This window comes from Blennius ocellaris (genome assembly GCF_963422515.1).
Source record: "Blennius ocellaris genome assembly, chromosome: 21".
NCBI classification, from domain to species: domain Eukaryota; kingdom Metazoa; phylum Chordata; class Actinopteri; order Blenniiformes; family Blenniidae; genus Blennius; species Blennius ocellaris.
The window spans coordinates 15,490,481-15,511,950 of record NC_137670.1 but is presented as its reverse complement, the minus strand read 5'-3'; the positions used below and the strand labels follow the sequence as shown (position 1 = coordinate 15,511,950).

Here is a 21,470-nt window from a genome sequence, read left to right as displayed (position 1 = left end):
CACAGTTATAACCTTGCCAACGATCTCTCGTTCTGTGGATTTTATAGACTAAACAATAATTTAATAAGAGCTGAAGTCATGATGAGACACAGTGCTTCCTTTTGTTACTTGTACCATTATAACTCAGAGGCTGCGACACTTTAATGTGTGTAAGAAAGCATAAATCCAGTAGATATCAAGGATCTTTGTGTATAAAGAAGTCATTTCTTTATTAAGTGAGCGTGCAAAACTTCTTATGGGAGCGTTTAATGTTGGTGAAAAAGTCTGAAACTCCAAGATTATTATTCCAAGAAAATCAAATCGTTATATAATGTTAAAAAAATAGCTGCTATATGATTCTTCATATCATATAATTACTTTCTTGCTGAATATTTGCACTTTAATCAGACTCAATCTTAATGTTCTTTACACATAAATGTTCATCGTTTAATGATTTACTCAGAACAAATAGTCAAAGAAATATCATTTAAACAGAAGTTTAAAGCAGTAGTGAATGTATTTTGAAAAGATAGACTACAGCAAGCCAAAGCATGATGGTTTTCATCACTACAGGAAAATTAAAACAAAGTCTTCATTTTAAAGTTTGAATTTGTATTATTTATAGATTACACCTTTTTTTTAGTCCTATGACTTTCATCCATGTCGCCACTAGAGGGCGCTCACGTACCTCTGGTGAGTCCAGTAACCTGTGGCTCGACAAATCATCTGTTTATTTCACTTAAATCCAAAGTGTCCTGATTTTAATGACGCTTCACCTGCAAGTTTAATGTGTGGAGAGAAAATAAGAATGCTGAATGCTCTGAAATACCTCACATTGCTGGAGAAATTAAATATAAAAAACCCTTTTAATATTGCGTGGAAGTGGTTCAAATGTGTAAAACACTATATTTACCTATATGAGTGACATTATGTTGATGTTGTGGCTGCAGACTAATGTTATTCAGATGAAAGTGGCAAAAACGTCTCCCGAGTTTGAGGATCTCAGAGGGAATGACCGTCGCGGGTCCCGCCGTCCTCTGACCTCTGACCTCTGACCTCTCCCGCCCTCAGATACCCTCCGGGCGTGGTAGGAGTAGCTCCAGGTGGCATCCCGGGGGCGCTCGAGGGCATGGTGCCCGGTGGGGTGCCCATCGCCCCACACCCTGCCCTCCGGTACACACCCCTCCCAGGCCCCGTCGCCCAACCAGCCCTCCAAACACGGCGAGACCAGAGAGCACCTCACCGAGCAATAGCAGCAAGAAGGGACCCCCCCTCCCATCCCCCGCCCCCCCCGGCGGCGGAGCGAAAACCCGCCGGCACTCGCAAAACCAACCAATCACGAGGCAAACCGACCAACTGGGACCAAGAGACAGTGAAACAACACAGCGGCGGCTGGGGGTTGGAACCAGCCGGCGACTGGGAGCGGCGCCAGTCGTTCCCCAGGATTTGTACTTTTAACGTTTTAGTTTTTACTCTCTGTCTCTTCGGTTCAGTATCGACTCTACTCTTTGATGATGATGATGATGATGATGATGGGTTGTTTTCTCTCTTTTTTTTTCTTTCTTTTTTTTTGCCTGTGTTTCTTCGGGACATGCCTATGATTGTGGACACAGAGTCCCAGTGTTTTTAGTGCTCCGGGGTAAAACCCGATGAGACTCTGCCCCCCCCACCCCCCACCCCCCACCCCCCACCCCCCCCCAGTACACCTCATGGGAAATGTAGGCCCACATCTCGACTCACCAGTGGAAGAACAAGAGAAAAATCTCTGGCATCATGTGCTACTGGACCTTATTACCCCCCCCCACCACCACCACCCAGACTCTCCAGATCGGACCCCCCACCCCCCTCCCAGTTCCTCCTTATGTAACAAGTGTGTGTTGTTTAGGCCCCTCATTATGCCTCAGAAGAGAATTATTATTATTATTATTATTATTATTATTATTATTATTATTATTTTCTTTCTATCGTCAGTGTGAATGACTTAAAATGGATTATTGACTTATATATATATTTATCATTCATCAAACAAGAAGAAAAGATTGCTCATCAGTTAAAGTAATCTCAAGTCGACTTTAACCCTTTCCTGATCGGCGCAGTTGCGGTTACACGTGTCCACCACCAGGGGGCGCATCCACACAGTTGTGAGGAGTTTGTTTTTTTTCCTTCTTCTTCTTCTTCTCTCCTCTGCACACGTGACTAATGAGGTTGTTGTTGTTTTTTTTAGTTGGTGCAACATATTGAAGGTTTATTGTTTGATGCTCACCTCAACAAAAAAAAAAAATCCACTTTACATCCAGTTTATTGATTGTATCTGAAGTTTTAGGGTTTTTTTTTTTTTTTTGTTAAGTCACCAGCTAAAGTATGTCACTTTCTATTTAAATTATTATCGGCGAGGTCAGCGTGCAGAAGAAAACACTGTGCAGAGATTGTGGCTTCCACACTTCTTTGAGCACATTTCCAACTTAAAGGCAGGAAAGGGTTGAAGCGAACTTAATTTCTTAATGACTCAGGAAAACACTTTTTTGCAGTTCTTGTGTTTTTTTTTCTCTCCCACCCTAAGAGATTTTTTGTCTTTGAGGAAAAAAAAAAGATAAGACTAATAATGTTGTTTAGTCTGAATATTTTCTCTCCTCCATCATCCTCTCTATTGTGGTATTTTTATATACAAGGCGCATCCCACGTTTTTTGGTGTTTAAAAGAGTTTTGAAGAGTCCTGTTAGATTTGTATTGCCTAGTTAAATGTTCCTATAACCATAGTCCTATGTGGTCCACCCCCTCTCTCTCTCTTTCTCTCTCTCTCTCTCTCTCTCTCACTCTCTCTCCTCCTCCTCCTTATATTTTTCTTTTCTTTGTTCTATCGAAGGCCAGGTTTTTTTTCTTTCTTTATTTTTTGTTTGGGGCGTCCTGTACTCTGTAAGAGCAATAGCTGAAACTCCTACTTAGTGTCCCAACAATAGCAGAAGAGGCAGCAGCAGTATGTTTTGTTTTTAGTGTGAGTATTTTGTATTTGTTTCTTGTACAAGGTGAACATTTAGCATTCAGTGGCAGTTCAAATAAAAAGATACGATTCTGACAAACCAGCCGTCTGCGCCGACTGCTTGATTTTTCCACAGTGCGGTTGAGTTCGGTCAAAGCCTGGCTGGGGGAGGCCTTCTGCGTGTAGTTCCATCCAGTGTATGAAAAAAAAATAAAAAATCCACCTCTGTGCATCATTGATTGTCTCCCCCACCTTTGGACGACTTTCTCCTCGTAGCGTGGGATGAAGACGTCACGTCACAGAGCGGTGGAGTCGCCCGGCGTCTGCGTGGTCGGCTTGCACAATTTCCGTTCGAAACGCAAACAGCGGACTGTGAAAACCTTCGGCCAGGTTCATAACCGTCGTTTAATAATGGCGTCGTTGCTCAAGACGTCTGCCAGCCTGATCGTTCTCTATACCGTTAAATTAAGTACCGTAGTGCTTTTATTTTCAGGACAAAAATGTCTTCCGAGATGGAGAGATTACTTGAACCCCCCCCCCTTTATTTTATTACTTTTATCACGGCCATGATTCAAGTTAACACTGCCGGCTGTTTCATCTTGTATTAATCTCACAGTACATCACTTGTTCTTGTTTTCTGTTTGCACATTTCCCTGCAAATGCATTTTAAACTTCTTGAGGGGAAAAAATATTGAACAAACAGCATCAAGTTTGTACTGCTGAACTTGCAGCATGTCAAAGTGCTTATTTGTATTAAAAAAAACAAAAAAAACAAACCCTGCCGTAAATGTGACATTTTTTAGAGTGTACTTGAAATTCTTTCTCCTAAAACAAAGGGACATCTTCTGAGATGTTACTTAAAGGTGTTTTACGTTAATATCTTAGCGCTCTGGCCTAGTGAGATTCATTTAACTGCTTTTGAAAGAGTCAGTTTTGTTCCTCGTCGCCAGCAGCTCCACCTCATGCTTCAGGGTCCCGTCAGTAATCAAGTCAATAAAATATTCAATAAACTAGTAATAATCTATTAATTGTGGCAGATCTGTAACGCCGCTTCAATAATTAAAGTTTCAACTCAATGTGTTAAAAAAAAAAAGGGGGGGGGGAAAAATAAACAAACGCCAACAAAGTAGATGCAAGTGAGTCAAATTTAATGTTAACGCTCTCCACTGAAAAGAGCAGAGTGTTTTGACTTTGTCTCGTCCCCCACCAGCATCAACACCACCCACTCTAACAGGAAATACCAAGTCACGCTTAAAATGTCAGTAAACTCCTCTTCATCCCCCCCCCCCCCCCCTCACAGACTGCAGGTATCATCTGCGCAAAATAATTAGAATTAAAAAAAAAAAAAGACTTCAAGACTGTACGGATCAAACTGATAAAACGGGGCAGAACAGAAGTGACCGCCTCCGCGCGCTAAACTCTCCTAAACAAATAAATAAACCGAAACGGCAGAGTGGGGCTCGCAAGAGGGATCGGCAATCGGGTGGGGGGGGGCAGGTGTTCTTTTAAATCTGAAAACACACACACACACACACACAGAAAAGCATCCTCTCAGGTTCGAAGAACAATTTCTGGAAATTAAAGTCTTCTTCTAGTGCAGCGTCGGGATTTTTTTTTCCTTTTCTTCTTCTTAAATACAGTATATGTTCCTATATCTTCTAGTATCCCTCCCACGTGGAGCCGGTTACTGATAGGGGGGGGAGCATTGGGGGGGACAGCGGGGCGAAGAGACCACACTGGGTGGAGCAGTGATCAGGGATCAGGTGGATGGTGCTGGTATGGTTTCTACCACAGGGCTCACAGAACACATGCATTATTACAAGTTGAAGATTTGAGAGAAAAGGAGGGTGGTGGTGGGGGGGGGGAAGGAAAAAAAAAAAAAAAGAAAAAGTTTTTAACGTCCGTCAAGAGCTGGGAGCTCTTATGGCGTCTCTTGACTCATTCGTCTTCGTCGTCCTCTTCCTCGCCGTCGGAGAGGGAGGCGCACGGCCGGATCTGCCGGTACCGGTCCAGCCACTTCTCCACCATCTGGGTGACCAGCGGGTGGTTGCGGCGGCGGGAGCTCTTCTGCATGGCGGCGAGCATGCCGCCCTCCGTCACGCAGCAGTCCAGCCACTCCCTCAGCAGCTTCTCCTGCTGCTCCTCGTTGCCCATCTGAGGAGCGACGACAACAACAACAACAACAGAACGAGTCATATGAGGTGTCGGGGTTTTGTTTTTTTTTTATCAGCAGAAGTGAAAACGTGACCGCGGCTGAACGCCGGCGCCCACCTCTTGCGCGGACAGGAAGTGAATGTGCAGCAGCTTCCTCTCGCTGTCCACCAGCGGCAGGAACGTGACGGTGACGTCGTCGTCCGTGTTGAGGTTGGCGCCCGCACCGCGATTGTCGTAGCCGTCGTTCTCCATGGCCACCAGGGCCGAGAAGTGGCCCCGCGTGTAGCCCAGCGCGATGGGGCTCTTCCAGCAGAAGCTCTGCTCCCACAGCAGAGGCAGGTACACACCTGACAGAACACACACACACGAGCTGCAATCACTATTCCCGTCGCGTGCGATCAAGAGCACACGCCGCTAGAACGGCATACGCCGCGAATTTATTCAGCAATCCAGACGGCCCTTAAAACTGTCGATGCCTCACCTTGAAAACGAGTGTATCCTAACGTTTCCCCACGGAAACTTTTGTAGTATTTCACTCCGTAGACTATGATGGGTCTTCGAAGAATATGTGCGAGGACAAAAATGTGGGTCTGCTCCAGGCTGGCCCCGGGCTGAGAGGAGAGGAGAGGAGAGGAGAGGAGAGGAGAGGAGAGGAGAGGAGAGGAGAGGAGAGGAGAGGAGAGGAGAGAGGACGACGATCAACAACGGGACAGGAAATGAAGAAAACGACACATCATGCGGCAGTTCTGATCAAATAGACGTCGCCTGAGTGTAAAATACAGTCTGATAATACAACACATCTAAAACCAGTGAGGACGCCCAAAGCAGATTACAGGACTCGATTATTTATTTTATTATTTTTTAAATGCTACACTTACAATAGCCTTTCAGCCTCGCTTATCAGACGAGGATAAAACAGTCTGATTTTATCCGCTGGCTCTCGCCACACGGTGGCCTTTGCTGTGTGTTTGCGTCTCTGAGACAAATGCGTGTAATCCCGGGGTCACATGTTGCGACGGAGCGCGAGATGAGCCGTCAGTCAATGTGTGACTTCATCTTAGAGGATCGACAGGAATTGCTGATGCCCTCCTTGTCATTCACACACGATCCCACTTACACGTCGTACGTCCTCCAACTGCGTCTCCTGTTCCCTTTGTAATACTTTTGTTTCATGTAAAGCAACATAATCTCAAATAAATATCTCAAAATGACAATTCTACTTTTTTTTTTTAAATAAACTTGCCAATTTCTGCAAAAATTCTTCAACATCTTGTAATACAATTCCCCGCCACAAGGTGGTGTGTTGAGTCGCCCCAAAGAGGCAGCAGAGGAATAGTTGAAGGTCTGAGTTGCTGCGACATGATAACGAGATATCAGCACTTGATCCGACCTGAATCTATAGAAGTATATTTTTATGTATATTTAATAGCACATGGGCTCAGCCTCAGATGTTTGAATGCGGATTTCTGATCACGAGAGGAGATACGACGTATGGCTCTGGGATGATTATAATCGACATTTGTTCCTTCCAATTTATAAAACCATCTTCCCGTATTAGAGACGCGATCAGTCTAGTCTCTGTTAAGCCAGCTGAGTGCGTATTGCGCACACAGCATATTAATCTGGGATCAACATTCATACTGTGCAAATTTGGAAAAAAAAAAAAAAATGACTCGAGCATGACGGAGCGAGTAACTCCCAGAGAGTCACTTGTTACAAAGACGACTTTAATCCCATTTCAATCCATTCTGTGATATTCACTGTCGGTGACGTTTTAATGCATGTCGTTGCATGAAATGTGCACATGATACAACAAGCATACGATATCAGGACATTCTGTCCAAACTGCTTCGCTCAACTATTAAGTTATATAAGCAGGTTGGTGCTTTATCTTTTCGAGAGCAGCAGTTCTCTATATTCTCCGCACTGGGCTGCTTCCCCCCCCCTCTTTCGACTGGAGGAAGTGAGTAAAGCAGGAGGAACCTCATAATCACCTGGCTGGCCAGAGACAGGATGAACGCCCAGTCCTCCTGCCACTGCTCCTCTCGGAGGGAGAAATGTAAACCGAAGCTCTGCGAGTACCACGACTCCCACTCCTTCCAGCGTGTGTAAAACCTGAAACAAAGAACAGACGGGGGGCTATTTTTAAAAGTTCGCATGACTCGCTTCCCCTACACTCTTTCACGAGGAGCAGATTTTCTAAAAAACAAAACAAAAAACATCGGATACATAGTCAAGGTATCCACATGGCCCCACAGCGGTGTTCAATGTTCTTTTTCAGCACATTTCATCTCTCCGCACAAGCAAGCAAACCTCCTTTGTGAGGGGAAGTATGCAAATATCCTGAGGAAATGCTTGGACTGTGAGCCTGCAAGTTCAAATGATCCCAATGCCAACGCCGCTTTGGCTGAACGACGCCGTTACCGGGAGGTGGGGGAGAGTTCAACTTCCAAAATGGGAAAACTCACATGCATATTAAGAATACAAGAAAAGATGAAGTGGGAAGAAAATAGGATGGCAAAATGCAAAAATAGTGAGCTGGACTGAAGCACTGGAGATGGAGAAACTCTCGGTGAGTTGTGTATTCCTGATGCTTTCATGTTCGGCGGCATTACTGGAAGTCCTGGTCTAACCATTTTACCGTCCAGAAATCCAGCACGGCACGTTTTTAAACCACCAGAACGACCGTGACGGGTCGACGGCCAGCGTCTCACCAGTGCGAGCAGTCGTGCAGGCTGTCGTGGAGCGTCTTGCGGAGCACGGAGTCCTTGTCGTAGATGCCCCAGGTGGCCTGCAGCACCGAGTCCAGCAGGCAGTCCCCGGCCGTGCGGTTCCACAAGGCGTACAGGCGGCTGTCCAGGCGCGTCCCCAGCTCCAGGGACCAGTTGATGACGGGAGACTCTTCCTCCAGTTCTGGGGGCAGACAAAAACTGCTGTGAGGACGCTACCGAATGCACTAACAACGCCACGTGTCTTCATCAATACGTTTTTTTTTTGGTTTTTGTTTTTTGGCGGCGGGAACACATAAGAGATTTTCTATTCTGCAGAGACGGCGAGACGGCTTTCAAAAACCGAAACGAGAGCAAAACGATAGGGACGACATTTTTTCCCCCCCTTCATGTGACAAATTATTACATTAGTGCTGTAAAAAATTAAAAATAAATAAATAAAAAGCTGATCGTTTCTAATCGGTTTACAAAAAAAAAAAAAAAGCCAGCATGGGACGGCACAGATGCTGTGTGGAAACTGCAGCAGCTGTTCATTAAGGAGACAAACTGCAAGTTGCATAACCTGCTTTTCAACATTTTTATACCCCCCCCCCCCCCATTTTCTTGACAAAATCTTATTTCTAAACATGCTCATCCAGTCTCAGAAAGAAGCCCCTTTCGCCACTGGCCCCGTTTATCTAGGTCACATGATCCCTCTGACAGCTCCAGTACACATGTGAGGTCGTCATTATTAGAACGCCGTTTTGTAAGATAGAAGTATGCGCAAGGGAGACGAGCGTGCCTCGTTAACCTATTTACACTCATCGGATGAGGACGCTTAGTTGGTTCGACACACAAAAAAAAAAAAAACCAGAGCGCTTGTTGATTTGTTTGGCGGGGCGGAGCAGGAGTTGCAGATGTCGACGAGACGACGTCACAATATTCAGACCGGGAACGTGGAGAGACGTCGAACAAAATGTGAGTGGATCCAAAGTACCTTTCTGCACATCTCGGTCCAAAACCTCGTCGAACAGCTTCTCCTGGACGGCCGGAGGCAAGTCCTCAATATCTGGACACACACACACACACAGAAACACACACACACACACACACACGTGAAAGCTGCAGTGTTTTCATGCTCATTATAATCTAATGGCAGGCTCGCTGAGGGAAACACAGACCCTACAGTAATGACACACACAGAAGGGGCTGTTCTTTGAAGTTCCATTCACTGGATGACATTTTGTCAATGGCACACAGTAAACACAAGCTCTGGACAGAATGCTTTGCGCTTTCTGTGTGTATTGAACTGTGCGCAAACAAAAGCCAGAACACTGGTGGCTATTCTCCGGTTCAATAGTGAATGGCACTGGCTTGTGTCCCGAGAGCCGGGGAGACCGAAACGGAGAGATGGCCTGCAGCTTGGCCTTTGGCCAAACTCACTGTGCAGAATACTTGGCATAACACATGAAAAAAAAAAAAAAAAAAAAGAAAGTCAAATCCATCGGTGAAGCCTGCGTAATCTTTTATCCCGGCAGCGTTGTGTGCGGCACTGAATCGGAATACGGGGCGAGTTCTTTCAAGCGAAGTGCGTTTCAGTCGTTACGCCACGGGGACGAGACGCGGAGCTGCCGCGCCACCGAGCAAGGCTGCAGGAACCAGCTCGGGAACCAGCGCTTCCAGGTCTCCGGTGAAGAGAAAACATTCACGTTCACACACTGATACCATGCATATTTCTTCTATGTGGGGCGGGGGGGAAGAAAAAAATATATACTCCCTCGCCAGAATGCAACTTCTGATGTTTGCATGAAAATAAAAAAGGCTGTTGTCGTTATTAATAAGAGCCACATGTTGGTGATATTTACGCAGCGGTAAAGACGGGACGGACTCTAACGCGGGGGTAAACAAAGCCCCGGTGGCGCGATGGTCATGATGTCGTACCTGCTGGCAGGGTGAAGGTGACCAAGTCGCTGAGGAAGTAACAGGCGAAGTCTCCTTTGCGTTGATGCAGCGAAGCGGCGATCTCCCTGCGGATCTGCTCCGTCAGCTCGGGGCACACCATAGAGGGAATACACTTAGCTGCCTGTTGGGTCACCTGAGGAAAAAAGAAACACAAAAAACAAAGTGGAATTTAGAAACCATTATATGAGATTCTTTCATTTCCGTGCCCATTCATGCAATTTATAGAATCTAAAACGAAGTTATTAAAATAGGTTATCAAAGGTACTGAAAACAGCATTTAGGAAAGTTCATAGTTCAAATCTTATATTCTCTATTATTAAACACTCTTGGAATATTTCATACGTGACCCATATTGTCTTCCAGTGGACATCGCACCCTGCCATACACACTGAAGAGGTCGTCCTTTCCTTCCGCCCTCACCGACTTACTTCCCACCGCAGTCACTGTTTGCCCTCCTTGCAAAACCATACCGGCGTTGTATTACCGGGTCCATTAGGGCGCAGTGACAGAACCACAGCGGGGCTAATCCTCCGCCTAATCCACAAAGTGCACTTCCGCTGTAATCATAGGTCTTAGAAGCATCTGCTGTACGTCGTCCTCCTCGGTGAAGAACAATTACGGGCTGATGTGGTGGAGGTGGAGGAGCGGTGCCGCGCAGACCCCCCCCCCCCCCCCCCCCCGCTTCAAAATAACAGGCGAGCGACGTCACGCTCACCTCGGTCAGCAGGATGGCGAGCATGTCCTGCCTCTGGAAGCGGATGGCCAGGTGGACCAGGGTGAAGCCCACGTCGAACGCCGAGGACCGGTTGAGGAGCTGCACCTCGTCGGCAGAGAGCTGCCGGGCGATGTCCCCGCCGGACGACTTGTAGGCTTCTATTGCGCCCAGGTCGCCCTCCACGACCCCTGCGGCAGGCAAACGGAGGAGGTTTTCAAAAAAAAAGGAGAGGCAAATGCGAAATATAAAAAAATGGACCAGCGTCTTCATGGACTCTTAAACTTCTGCCGGAATTCATGTATGCGAGGAGCCCACCATTTCCATTTTTTTTTTTTTGCAAACAGTTTTCTGATGCTTGAGTAGGAAAACAAAAAAACAAAACAAAAGCAAAATCTTATATTTTCAGCAAAAAGTTATTTTATCTGGTCCAAAAAGAAACGCTCACAATTTTACGGCGGAGTTAAGACTTTACCAGATCATTTTTGAATAATGAATCGAAAACAATACACATTTGATCATGGTTGAAACACAACGTTGCCCAGTGCACCTGAGATTCTCCGTTTCTGTTCTTGGCATATAGGTCATTAGAACCAAAACCTTTCATTCCAGGTGAAATCCCCCCCCCCCCCCAAAGGACGTAGATCTCAGTGTGCTCTAAGAAAAAGTCAGACACAACTAAAACGCTATGGTCAGCGACTCTGTGGGGTTATTTAAAGAGAGAACAAAAAGACCCCAGAACTAAATTTAACCTCGCTCTCAATGGTGAAAAGTTCCTCGGTTATGTGTTGAGCTGTTGAGCAACGTCTGACAAATACGCTCGCATGTGGAAAACAGCGAAGCCTCAGATAAAACTGACAAATGGAAGCATGAAACTAGATTCAGAGCAAAAAAAAAGAAAAAAGAAAGTGCTTCAAAAGAAGAATCCAGTGTCAAATCTAACCAGTTTGTACAGATTTGGTAAATAAGTGAAACCAGATTTGTTGGTTTTGGGAATAGCGGTTGATTTTCAAACGAGGCATTCAAACCATTTCAAAGTACCGACTGCTTTCTAATCCGTATCGTCTTCACCGCCCGTCTGCACTCAGAGGTTATTTATATCAGTGGAAGAATCGGTCTCGGAGATATAAAAACCGGGACAGTATAACAGAATACACTCAGAGCAGTAGAAACTAAATCCTCAGGATCAAGCCTGTCTGTAAATATTATGGTTTTCATTAAATATAGGCTTAAGCACAGTACTCCTCTATTAAGGAAGCATAAGTACTTAAACATTATACTCAAAAAGCTATAATACGTAGAGCCGTGCTCTCCTTTGGTGCGGCTCAATGACAACCAATAAATATTCAAATCGGCGGGAAAAAATGGGTCTTGACGTCAGACCACACTTCTGACGACCTCTCCGTGTAACCGGTGTGAGAACAGTCGTCACGCCGTCGGGCGGCAGAACAGACGGAGCACTGTGGCGTCGTAGCACGCCGAGTCGCAGAGAGAGAGAGCGGCGCGTCGGACAGAGTGTCCTCTGTCCCGTGCAGATTACCGCCGCCCCTTCCCTCCTTTTGTACATAACAGCAACCGCATCCGCCGTTGAGCCAAGCGGCGAGGTAGCTCCGGGGGGAAAAAAAACAAAACGCGGGGACGCGCTCGCCTCAGACGCCAACTCAAGTTACACATGCTGCGTGACATTTTGCAAACACAGATCTATAAATAGATGCTGAATTTGTTTGGGTACAGTGTAGTTACTGCCAAGATGGAGACCCTCCCCTCCCCTCCCCCCAAAAAAATAAAAAATAAAAAGTTGCCCTACTTTGTATGGATACAGTTTGACTGAGTGGGTTCGGTTAATTGTGTTGTGAAAACAGGTCGAGCAGAGCGGATTCCAAACTTTCATTTAGTACACTGATAAGTAACTTGTGCTTTTGTTGATGTACGCAAATTTTATTTTCGACAGCCGGAGAGCAGCGAAAGGCCCCCGATCCTCCAGTGATCTCTGGCACACCACAAAGGTGTTGTGATTGTTTGTGACTTAAAATTGATTAAATAAAAAAATTGCCCTTTCAAAAGGCTTCAATCAAAATACATCTGTCAATGCGAGTTATTATTAGTAAAAACGAAGTGTGAAACGCTGAGAAGGCTTCACAAATATCACTGGACAGTCAGAAGTAGGGCGTCGTGAACGTCAGACGCGACGGTTTGTTGTTTAATGTCACACAAAGTGCAATAATGAAAAAGGGCAAAATCCTCAACTGTAAGGCCTTCGGGGCCCCGGCGGAGCCGCATGTCAGAATGCTTCGCCTTCTCTTTTCAAGTTTGACGAGGACATGCGCAAGCTTGACAGAATTCATTTCCCCCTACAGCATGTCTCTGGTCTGATCAGGTTCTTTTTTCTTTTTTTTTTCTTCCCTTTTTGTACATAACACAGGCAGCGAAAGCTGCGAAGCTAACATTTGTTTAGCACATCTGCCGCGATTCTCCACCGAGTCGCCGCAAGAACCTGCTGTAAATCCGCCGATCGCCGGTCGTCTCTTCGCGGCTCGAGGAGGCTGTTAACGCTGCGAGAGCAGATCCAACAAATCTATTGGCGTGGCCAACACGACATTCCAGCACTTGGGGAAGAACAAACACGGCACAACCACACTGCTGTCAAACTGGAAACAGCCTCATGGCGAACATCAAAAGAAGACGCACATCACTTCACCACCCTGTTACAGTCGAAGCAAAACAAAAGATTAGGATAACAGCCTGCTACCTTTTGTGACAGAGTAAAACTAAACAGGATCTTCTAATCTTGATTCCAGTTCGCCGCTCCTGAATAAACACGAGTTCACGACTGTGGGAGGGGGGAAAAAAACAAGTCGATTGAAGCGAGACCATCTTTTGAGAGCTGGAGGGGGGGGGGGAGATGCTTTCGCCATAATGTGGCGCTCGACTCGGAGCGCAATCGCTTTGAAGAACACGCGTGACAAAACGGACCGTCGGCTCAAGATTTAAATAACGCAGCAGGTTACAGACCAACCGAGTGTCTAACTTTTTACTCAATAACAAACATGCACGAGTGTCCAGAGCAAAGGTCACTGGGGCAGCGATCACGTGCAGCAGTCTTCATGCTTTTGTTATTTTGTGCATCTTTTGGTTTTTTTTTTTGTTTGTTGCCGTTGACGGTAGTTCACGTCCTGTCAAGGCTATTCCTGCCTCCCGGGAGCCCCGGCCTCGCAGCACATAAGCACCTCTGTTTACATGGTCTGTTGACCGCGGGCCAAGACTGCCTGGTTCACGGGCTCCACTCGCACTGCGCTGCCCAGACGGCCCATTCATCCCCACCAGCTGGGAAGCACTCGCACCCTCTCACTTTTTTTCCAAAGATGCTCTCAGAGGCAGACCGAAGGCCAGACAGAGCGATTACGGCGCGGCGCAGGATCAAATGCCCTTTCACTTTTTTTTCGGCATCTCGTCTTCAGAGCGCCACCATTTAACCTCAGATATTTTATCTACGAAATGAATAGCTTTCATCGGATAGCATCACCTCTTTAATTAAAGTAAAGAGAGCATGTCAGCTCCATGTTTGGCAGATTTCCAGGAGCACTCCAATATTCGAAGTCTAAACAGTGAGGCACTACGACACAACCTTGGAACAATACTGAACGGAGCACCGTCTGCACAGCGATCAAATACAGGGGGAAGGGTTTCCTTTGTGTGCGCGATTAATAAATTCGATGTCCCCATTTGGTGCAAGTTTCAACTTCATGAAAGGAAGCAAAAAGGTGGCGTGAAATTAGATCTGTTGTGACAACATATGGGACAAGCGCAGTATAGATACTGAGTAATCAGGTGAGCCAAGGAGGAAAATGTGAAACGCAAAAAAGTATTTGCAGTATGTTGTAATTCTTTAAAGCACTCGCACCGACCGTCCAGCCCTTCTAGGAATGACAAATGGGGATTCAAAACTCACCAGCACACGCATTGAGAAACAGCCAGTCCGTTTTCCTCATTCGGTTCCTGATCTGCTTTAATTTCTTGAAGTCGATCTCCTGCTCCTCCTTGCTCATGGCTCCAGCTGCGAGCTCTATCCTCTGGAAGTCCATTTTGACGTGCTCTTCCCTCTTGGACATGGGAGGGGACGTCCTCTGACCCTGGCTTCCACTGCAACCGCCCCTCCACCGAGCCCTGTCCTGCTCGTTGATCATGGTCGAGGGCTCCGCCGACTCCGCCAGCTCTATGGCTTCTGAGGTGATGGGCTTGGGGAGGTCACACACGACACACTTTGCAGTTCTGGGCAAATTCTGGTATGTGCATGTTGTACATGTCCAGTGCTGCTGGTGGGTGTTGAGTCTGTTCCTGTCATTGTACTCCTCACAGGTGTCCACGGGAGAGTGGACAGCTGGACGGCAGCCCGAGGTCTGCGGGGACTCCGTGGGGCTGCTGGTCCTCGGCCGCTGACACAGGCACTGTGTGCAACGGATGGCCCGGGGCCAGTTCAGATAGGTGCACATCTGACAGGACCACTTACTGGCCAGCTCAGCCATGCTGGCTGACCTGACCCTCGGCCTGGCGCTGGAGTCCGGGCAGATGAGCAGGCTGCTGCCACTCTCAGTTCTGGGGGGATCCCAATCTATACTGGGGTCCGGGTCGGGGCTGTTCTTATACGGTTCCTCTGTAATGATGGGGCCTCTCAGTCTCGGTGCACGACACATGGTGCACTTGATTGCAGACGGCCAGTTTTCATAGGTGCAATAGTCGCAGGCCCACTTTACCTTTTGGTCTGTCATTTTGGATCAGTTGGTCCAACTGTTGTGATAGATCCAGACACATGTGGAGGTAGGAAGAAAAGTTTTGTCAGTAGACTTTAGAGTCATTAGTTAAATCCTCATAACTTGGTGACATGTTTTGAACAGGTAAGTATGAGGGTGTGTTCCAGCAGCTTGTGGACTAACTTGTATTCAGAGAGACAGCCTCACTGACAAACCCTGAAAATTCATTCTGTGGTCGAAACTTGCTGCCAGCTGCTCGGTACAAAGCTGTACAAAGCCGTGTAAAGCTCAAGCATCATAAAACATCAAATGGGACAAAATTGGGCTACCATGAAATAATGTTTTAATCTTTAGCCTTAGCTTGCTAGCTCCGAAGCTAATCTCGTAGCAAACAAGACGTCGAGAAATCCAATAGCTGAAGAGGCTTTCATGCGGCGTAAAATCCCTCAAAATGAAATTACACGGGAGATGTGAACCGAAATATGTAAACATCTTACCGTGTCGTGACTGCGCTCGTCTCTTAAGTGCTGCTGAAAACCACAACAAACCCTTCTTGTCCAGTCCCCCTTCCTCCTCCTCCTCCTCCTCCTCCTCCTCCTGCTCAATCAAACCTTTCCCGATCCGAATTATTTCCACTCTCTCGGCCTCTCACATTTTCACCTCCGTGGACACATTAGCCTCTGGCGGAACAATAGACACCTTGACAAAGCCTCTTAACGCCGCGATTCATGGCACAAACGCGAGAATCTCCATGGTTTACATTGCCTCCGTGTTGTTTAATGGCGGCGACAGCGAGACAAATGAGTAGCAGAGCCAAAATAAACGCTGGCCTGCCGACGTCACCGATCCCGAGGCTCAGCTCGCGACCTGATTGGATGAGGGAAGAAGTGCCGTGTGACATTCAAAACTGTCGGAAATTATACAGCATAGCGAGATGGGGACGAAAGAGGAAGAAAGAGTGTTTTGATACTTCTCCATACGTCTGGCTCGTTGCATGCAACAATGTTTTACCACCGTTAAAAAATGAACAACTCTAATGCAAAGGGAAATGTTTTATCATCATTATAAATACAAATTCTAAGTGTATTTGTTGAAATATTTAGAAATGTACAAATGTTTTTAGATTTTTTTTTCTTTTTTTATACATCGAATGCGTCATTAAACACCAATGTTCAAATAATTAATTGTATTCAAAAAACAACTTGAAACGGTACAAGAGATTTAATGCACGGTCCAACTGAAACATTTCTGTTATCTTTTAAATTCTATCCCCTCAGAGTTCAGATTTGTTTTTTTGTTTTTTTGAAAATTCTGAGATTAAGTTGGGATTCCTCATTTTGTGAGGACGGTGGCATCTGAGAAGAGAACAAAAACGCAAAAATAAATTGAAATAGATAGAACATTCATTACAATGAATGTACCTAAATAAATAAATTAGGGGGGAACTGAAAATACGCGCTGGAGAGAGAGAGAATAAACAAACAAACAAACAAACAAATAAATAAATAAATACAGTTGAGACAACTGGTGACAGAACGTAACTGATTAGTATTTTTTTGAATCAAACTCGGATTATGCGGATTATCTTCGTTGTCCTCCACGTTACGTCACTCGTCATTTGGAGCGCGTGGTTCGAGGCCACGCCTCCCCCTGTCAAAACGTCACTCGATTTCAAACATGGCTGTTTTCCTGAGCCGGTTACACCACGTTTCTCTCCACGTCTCCAACGTGGAGAAGATCGCCAGCGACCTGGTGTCCAAGCTGAAGTTCAACCTGTTCGCGACCCGGCTGACCGAGAGCTCCACGCAGCTCGCGTTCCGGAAGGGAGCGGCGGTGTTCGTGGTCAGCCAGCGACCCGGCCACGCTCGTCGCGTGCGATTGAATGAGCGACTCCCGGATGCACTCGCTCCGCACCGGGCCGACGCCGGGAGACGCCGCGCGAGCGGCTACCCCTCGGCGTGTCTGTACGACGTCAGCCCGCATCACTCCGTGGACACGGTGGGCAACGTGTGCTTCGAGGTGGAGGATGTGGAGAGGTCGTTCAAGGTGCTCAGCCGCCTGGGCTGCAGCTTCCTGGTGCCTCCCACCTCCGTGCGGGACGAGAATGGCCTCGTCACCTACTCCGTGCTCAGGTCCGTGGTGGGGAACGTGTGCCACACGCTGATTGACAGGACGGGGTACGACGGACCCTTTCTGCCCGGGTTCGAGGTCACGGGGAGCGGCTGGAGCTCGGGAGAGGAGGACGCGACTTGTCCCGTCACACATTTCGATCACGTCACGTACGCCAGCCCGAGGGGAACCACCCGCCAGGTCATGAGGTGGTACGAGGAGCTCTTTGGCTTCCAGAGGTTTTTCATTGACAGGTGAGGAGCACCCCTGTTGTCCTGTTGTCATATTTAACTGATCAGCATGGTGGCAGTGATCATGTGTTTGCTCTTGTAGAAATGAAGACATAGATGAAGGTTTTGTGATCGACCAAGAAGGTGTTGGACTCCGACTCACCGCCATGGAGTACTGGAAGTGCAGCAAGGCAGGCATCATCCTGCCCTCTGTGGACAAGAAAGAGCCCGACTGCAAGTTTGTTATTGCAGAATCGCTGCCTGTGCAAGGTAATGACATCCACACCTTCTTGCAGAGTATTTATTTCCCAAAATGTCTGTGTTCGCATCCATAATTTGCGTGTTTCCCCCTCATTGCAGGCAGGAACCAGGTGGATACCTTCCTGCAGGAGCACAGGTCTCCGGGGATCCAGCACATCGGGCTGTACACCAAAAACATCGAATCTACCGCACATGCAATGGCCGAAGCCGGAGTCCAGTTTTTCTCTCCCCCGCCCACCTACTACACAGAGGTTTGTAATTCTTAGAATATACATGACCACTGTGAGATTTCCAAAGAAACCACAGAGAGCAATGTTTGTTTTCCCAGCATGTCTCATTTCCTGTATTTTCTTTTGTTTAAAAAAAAAAAAAAAAGTAACGGTGATGTTTAAATAATATTTTTTAATCCCTTTTTGAAAATATGTGAAAAGAGTAATGTTAGAGACCAGAGTTTAAACTTGGACGTTGAATTAAATGCATTTGTTTTGATGTGTTCCACCATGTTTGTAACTTTATTGACCATTAGTGGGAGATGGATTTTATTCCGCCTTGTGATCAATATAAAAAAAAACAAAAAAACCTGCTAAATCATCAGAGCAATGGCCCTTTTGACTTGACACGGAATGTAACGTGCAATTAGAGTTCTACCCTGTACCTGCTTTCACCTGGGTCCAATCAAACTCCACGTTGTAAACGAGTACAAATCATGTAGTGTTTTTCTTTCTGCGGAATTTAAGAGCCGACTCAGTGTTTTCCCAAACACCCCGCAGCAGAATATCAGTGTTTTCAAGGTTGTAACGGAGACTGAGGCTGTTTTGTAGCAGTCGGCCCTGGAGCAAAGTCTGCAACCAGTGACGTGGATTGAAGACAAAGAGCTCCGTTATTGACCACGTTTATGTTTTTGGCTATTAATTCACAGCGCTGCTAATCTATAATGTATTTTGACTTAAATTTATGTTGCGTGATTGATGGCCTATTTGGAAACCGGTTAGGAATTGCTTCACGCATCTTGTTGTTTTGTTTTTTTCTCCCTGTGACAGGTGGGAAAACAGCAGGAAATAGAGGAAGCGGGACACAGCCCCCAGATGCTGGCGCGGCATGGCATTCTCCTGGATACTGACCTGCGCCAGGGTCCTTTGTCTCCAACGATCTCCAGCGAAAACAGAAGGTAACCAGGAAAACGCCTCAGAGCTCTTTTTTTTTTTTAAATTTGAGCTCGCTTAACATCTCACAGTTTCGGGTCATCGATGCAGAAGCGGTGTCCTCCTCACCCGGCTCTTCTGTTTTCAGGTACCTTCTCCAGGTGTTCACCAAGCCCATATTCGACGAGGACACCTTCTTCCTGGAGCTGATAGAGCGAAGGGGGGCGACGGGTTTCGGCGAGGGGAACATCAGGGCGCTGTGGAGGTCTGTGCAGGCCTACATGGAGGACGAGAGGAGCGACTCCCAAAGAACACAAACAACCAAAACGGCACAAACAGTCCAATACTGACGCAACCCAGCAGAGGTCTATGAAATCCATGTACTGTATTTTGTATGTGAAACTGAAAGCACTTCTTATGATCAAATTGTAAATTATTTTAGCTGTCCTGTTAATATTTAAGTTATCAGTATTTAATTTTTTTTCAAGGCAACACACCTGACAAAAAAAAAGTTTAGAAAAAAGCCACACCGTCTCTGAAATGTTCCAACAGAAATGTCTTTGTTATGTCAGTAACAAACTGTCTTTGTTTTCACTGTATCACAGCAAATGAAATGGCTTGAGATCAACTCTTTGTCAATAAAACACTGACTGAAGGCCATGTAGTCCCATTAGTGCCTTCAAAATCATGTCTATTAAAGCCAGTTTGACTGAATACCAAGCTTATTGTGTGGCTCCAATCTTTTCAAAATAAGATTTCCTTTTGTACTGATCTGTAAATCATTTAGCATGTTGGAATAAGAAAGTCGAACGTGTATAATGGAGTCGAAAATACTTTTCCACTGATCCATTGCTAAGTAATAAAGTAGAGACGGTTGATTCAAATAACATTCAGGCACAAAGCAATTCAAAATGCATTGAGTTGATTTAAATATATGAGTAATGGGTAAAGTTTGCACGAGATCAAGCTAAAATAAGCTGCCTGTGTATCAACAAAAAAAGTTAAGTTTGGATGCATTTTCAGTATTTTAGGGTACTTTTAATGCAGCATTTGCTTTTAAATGCAACATAGTACTACAGTATGTTTATTATCCCCATTGCTGTCACCATCCGTCAAAAGAAATATGGAGGAATATAATGTACATGATTTTATTTGATCAACTCAGAAATAGCTTCTTCAATTTTTGAAACGATAGTCATTCATTCAACATGTGAACAATAAACATTTTTTCTTGATACCTCAGTCACACATACGGGTGAACAGCTGCGCGCCTCTCAGTCGCTGTAGAGGTTTGAGCAACGTGCATACTTTGGCAAAAACATCACTTCAGAGATTCCTCGAAGGGATCTCAAAGCCAGTTCAATTAACTCTGCTATAAACATTACAGGCGAGGATTACTGGGCTTAGATGGGAGGCAGTGAAGTTTAGATGTGGTTATATGAAGGCCATGTGCTCTTTTCATGTGCTGCCTGTAGTTCCAGGGTCCCGCCGGGTAAAATGAGAAGGTAATGTCATCAACATGCTGCAAAAACTCCTGTACTTCTGCATTTTGACAAATGGTCAGTGTTTTGCTTTTAACGGAAGGTCACCGACAGACAGCTGGATGTCTCAGCCGGTTGGAGACTTTTTTTTAATATTAGTCCTCGTTATCATAATGGGAAACAAACTACAACAAAGATATAGATAATTTCTAATATATAATTCAAATTTTGTTTGGAAACGTGTGCGCAGAGCTCAGTCATCCCCCCCTGTATTCCTTAAGTATTTACAAAACACTGGTTCCAAATCCGTGGTAATGAGAAATGTTTATTAATAATGGGGTGGATTAACTGTTCATTAAAGTTGAGAAGGGATGGCTTCCTGTAACGGGAGTCCTGTAGCCATCTGTCTCCAGCCAGTGTGAATCACAGATGGCATACAGTCCTGTGTTCTGCATGGGGGCTCACCTCTGAGGGCTTCAACAACACTTCCTCTCCTCTATCAACCATATGTTGGCTGCAGTTAAATACAAATGTCAAAGGAGGAACACACAATACCACAAAAACCAAAGTGTATTTGGCATGAGAGATTTAGAACTCGTGATGTTATTTAGTTTTTTTTTTGTCCTCACACTATGATTGGTGGATACTGCCCCCTATGGTTGTGACAGTGACAATACACTGCCAAACCTGTTGAGCTGCAGACTTCTAATCCCTGTGGCCACAAGCTGTTTATATCATCTGCTCCCCCCAAAAGTGGGTAAAGCTAAATTGTTGATATATCTTCCATGCCTTCCTACGATTTCCTCAACCGATGACGATTTTGTAAAACAACTTGTGGATCCCCCCCCCCCCACTGTCACCCACATCATGGAGCAGACAAATCCTGGGTGTCCTGGAACACAAAAGACAGACAGTCTAAAACCGAGGAGGACAGTCTGGGGGAGATTAGAGTCACACAACAGATGTTACCCCTTGATTAACAATAGAGTGTGCCAGGGGTGAGCCTC

At 45.9% G+C, this 21,470-nt stretch overlaps 2 protein-coding genes across 2 annotated transcripts; one reads left to right on the top strand and one right to left on the bottom strand.

Moving 5' to 3' along the window:
- Nucleotides 1-4,271: 4,271 nt before the first annotated feature.
- On the bottom strand, nucleotides 4,272-15,799 carry LOC308145776 (ubiquitin thioesterase ZRANB1-like). Its single transcript, XM_080517331.1, has 10 exons — nucleotides 15,738-15,799; nucleotides 14,442-15,277; nucleotides 10,496-10,683; nucleotides 9,760-9,913; nucleotides 8,816-8,887; nucleotides 7,825-8,023; nucleotides 7,105-7,225; nucleotides 5,592-5,721; nucleotides 5,228-5,457; nucleotides 4,272-5,110 (listed from the first exon to the last, which is right to left on the bottom strand). Exons 2-10 carry the CDS (start codon nucleotides 15,256-15,258, stop codon nucleotides 4,895-4,897), a joined length of 2,127 nt encoding a protein of 708 aa, XP_080373457.1. The 5' UTR covers nucleotides 15,259-15,277; nucleotides 15,738-15,799; the 3' UTR covers nucleotides 4,272-4,894.
- Nucleotides 15,800-16,917: 1,118 nt separating this feature from the next.
- hpdl (4-hydroxyphenylpyruvate dioxygenase-like) lies at nucleotides 16,918-19,632 on the top strand (the record flags this gene model as incomplete). Its single annotated transcript, XM_080517621.1, has 5 exons — nucleotides 16,918-17,603; nucleotides 17,683-17,849; nucleotides 17,940-18,091; nucleotides 18,881-19,008; nucleotides 19,131-19,632. 5 exons carry the CDS (start codon nucleotides 16,918-16,920, stop codon nucleotides 19,330-19,332), a joined length of 1,335 nt encoding a protein of 444 aa, XP_080373747.1. The 3' UTR covers nucleotides 19,333-19,632.
- Nucleotides 19,633-21,470: the final 1,838 nt, after the last annotated feature.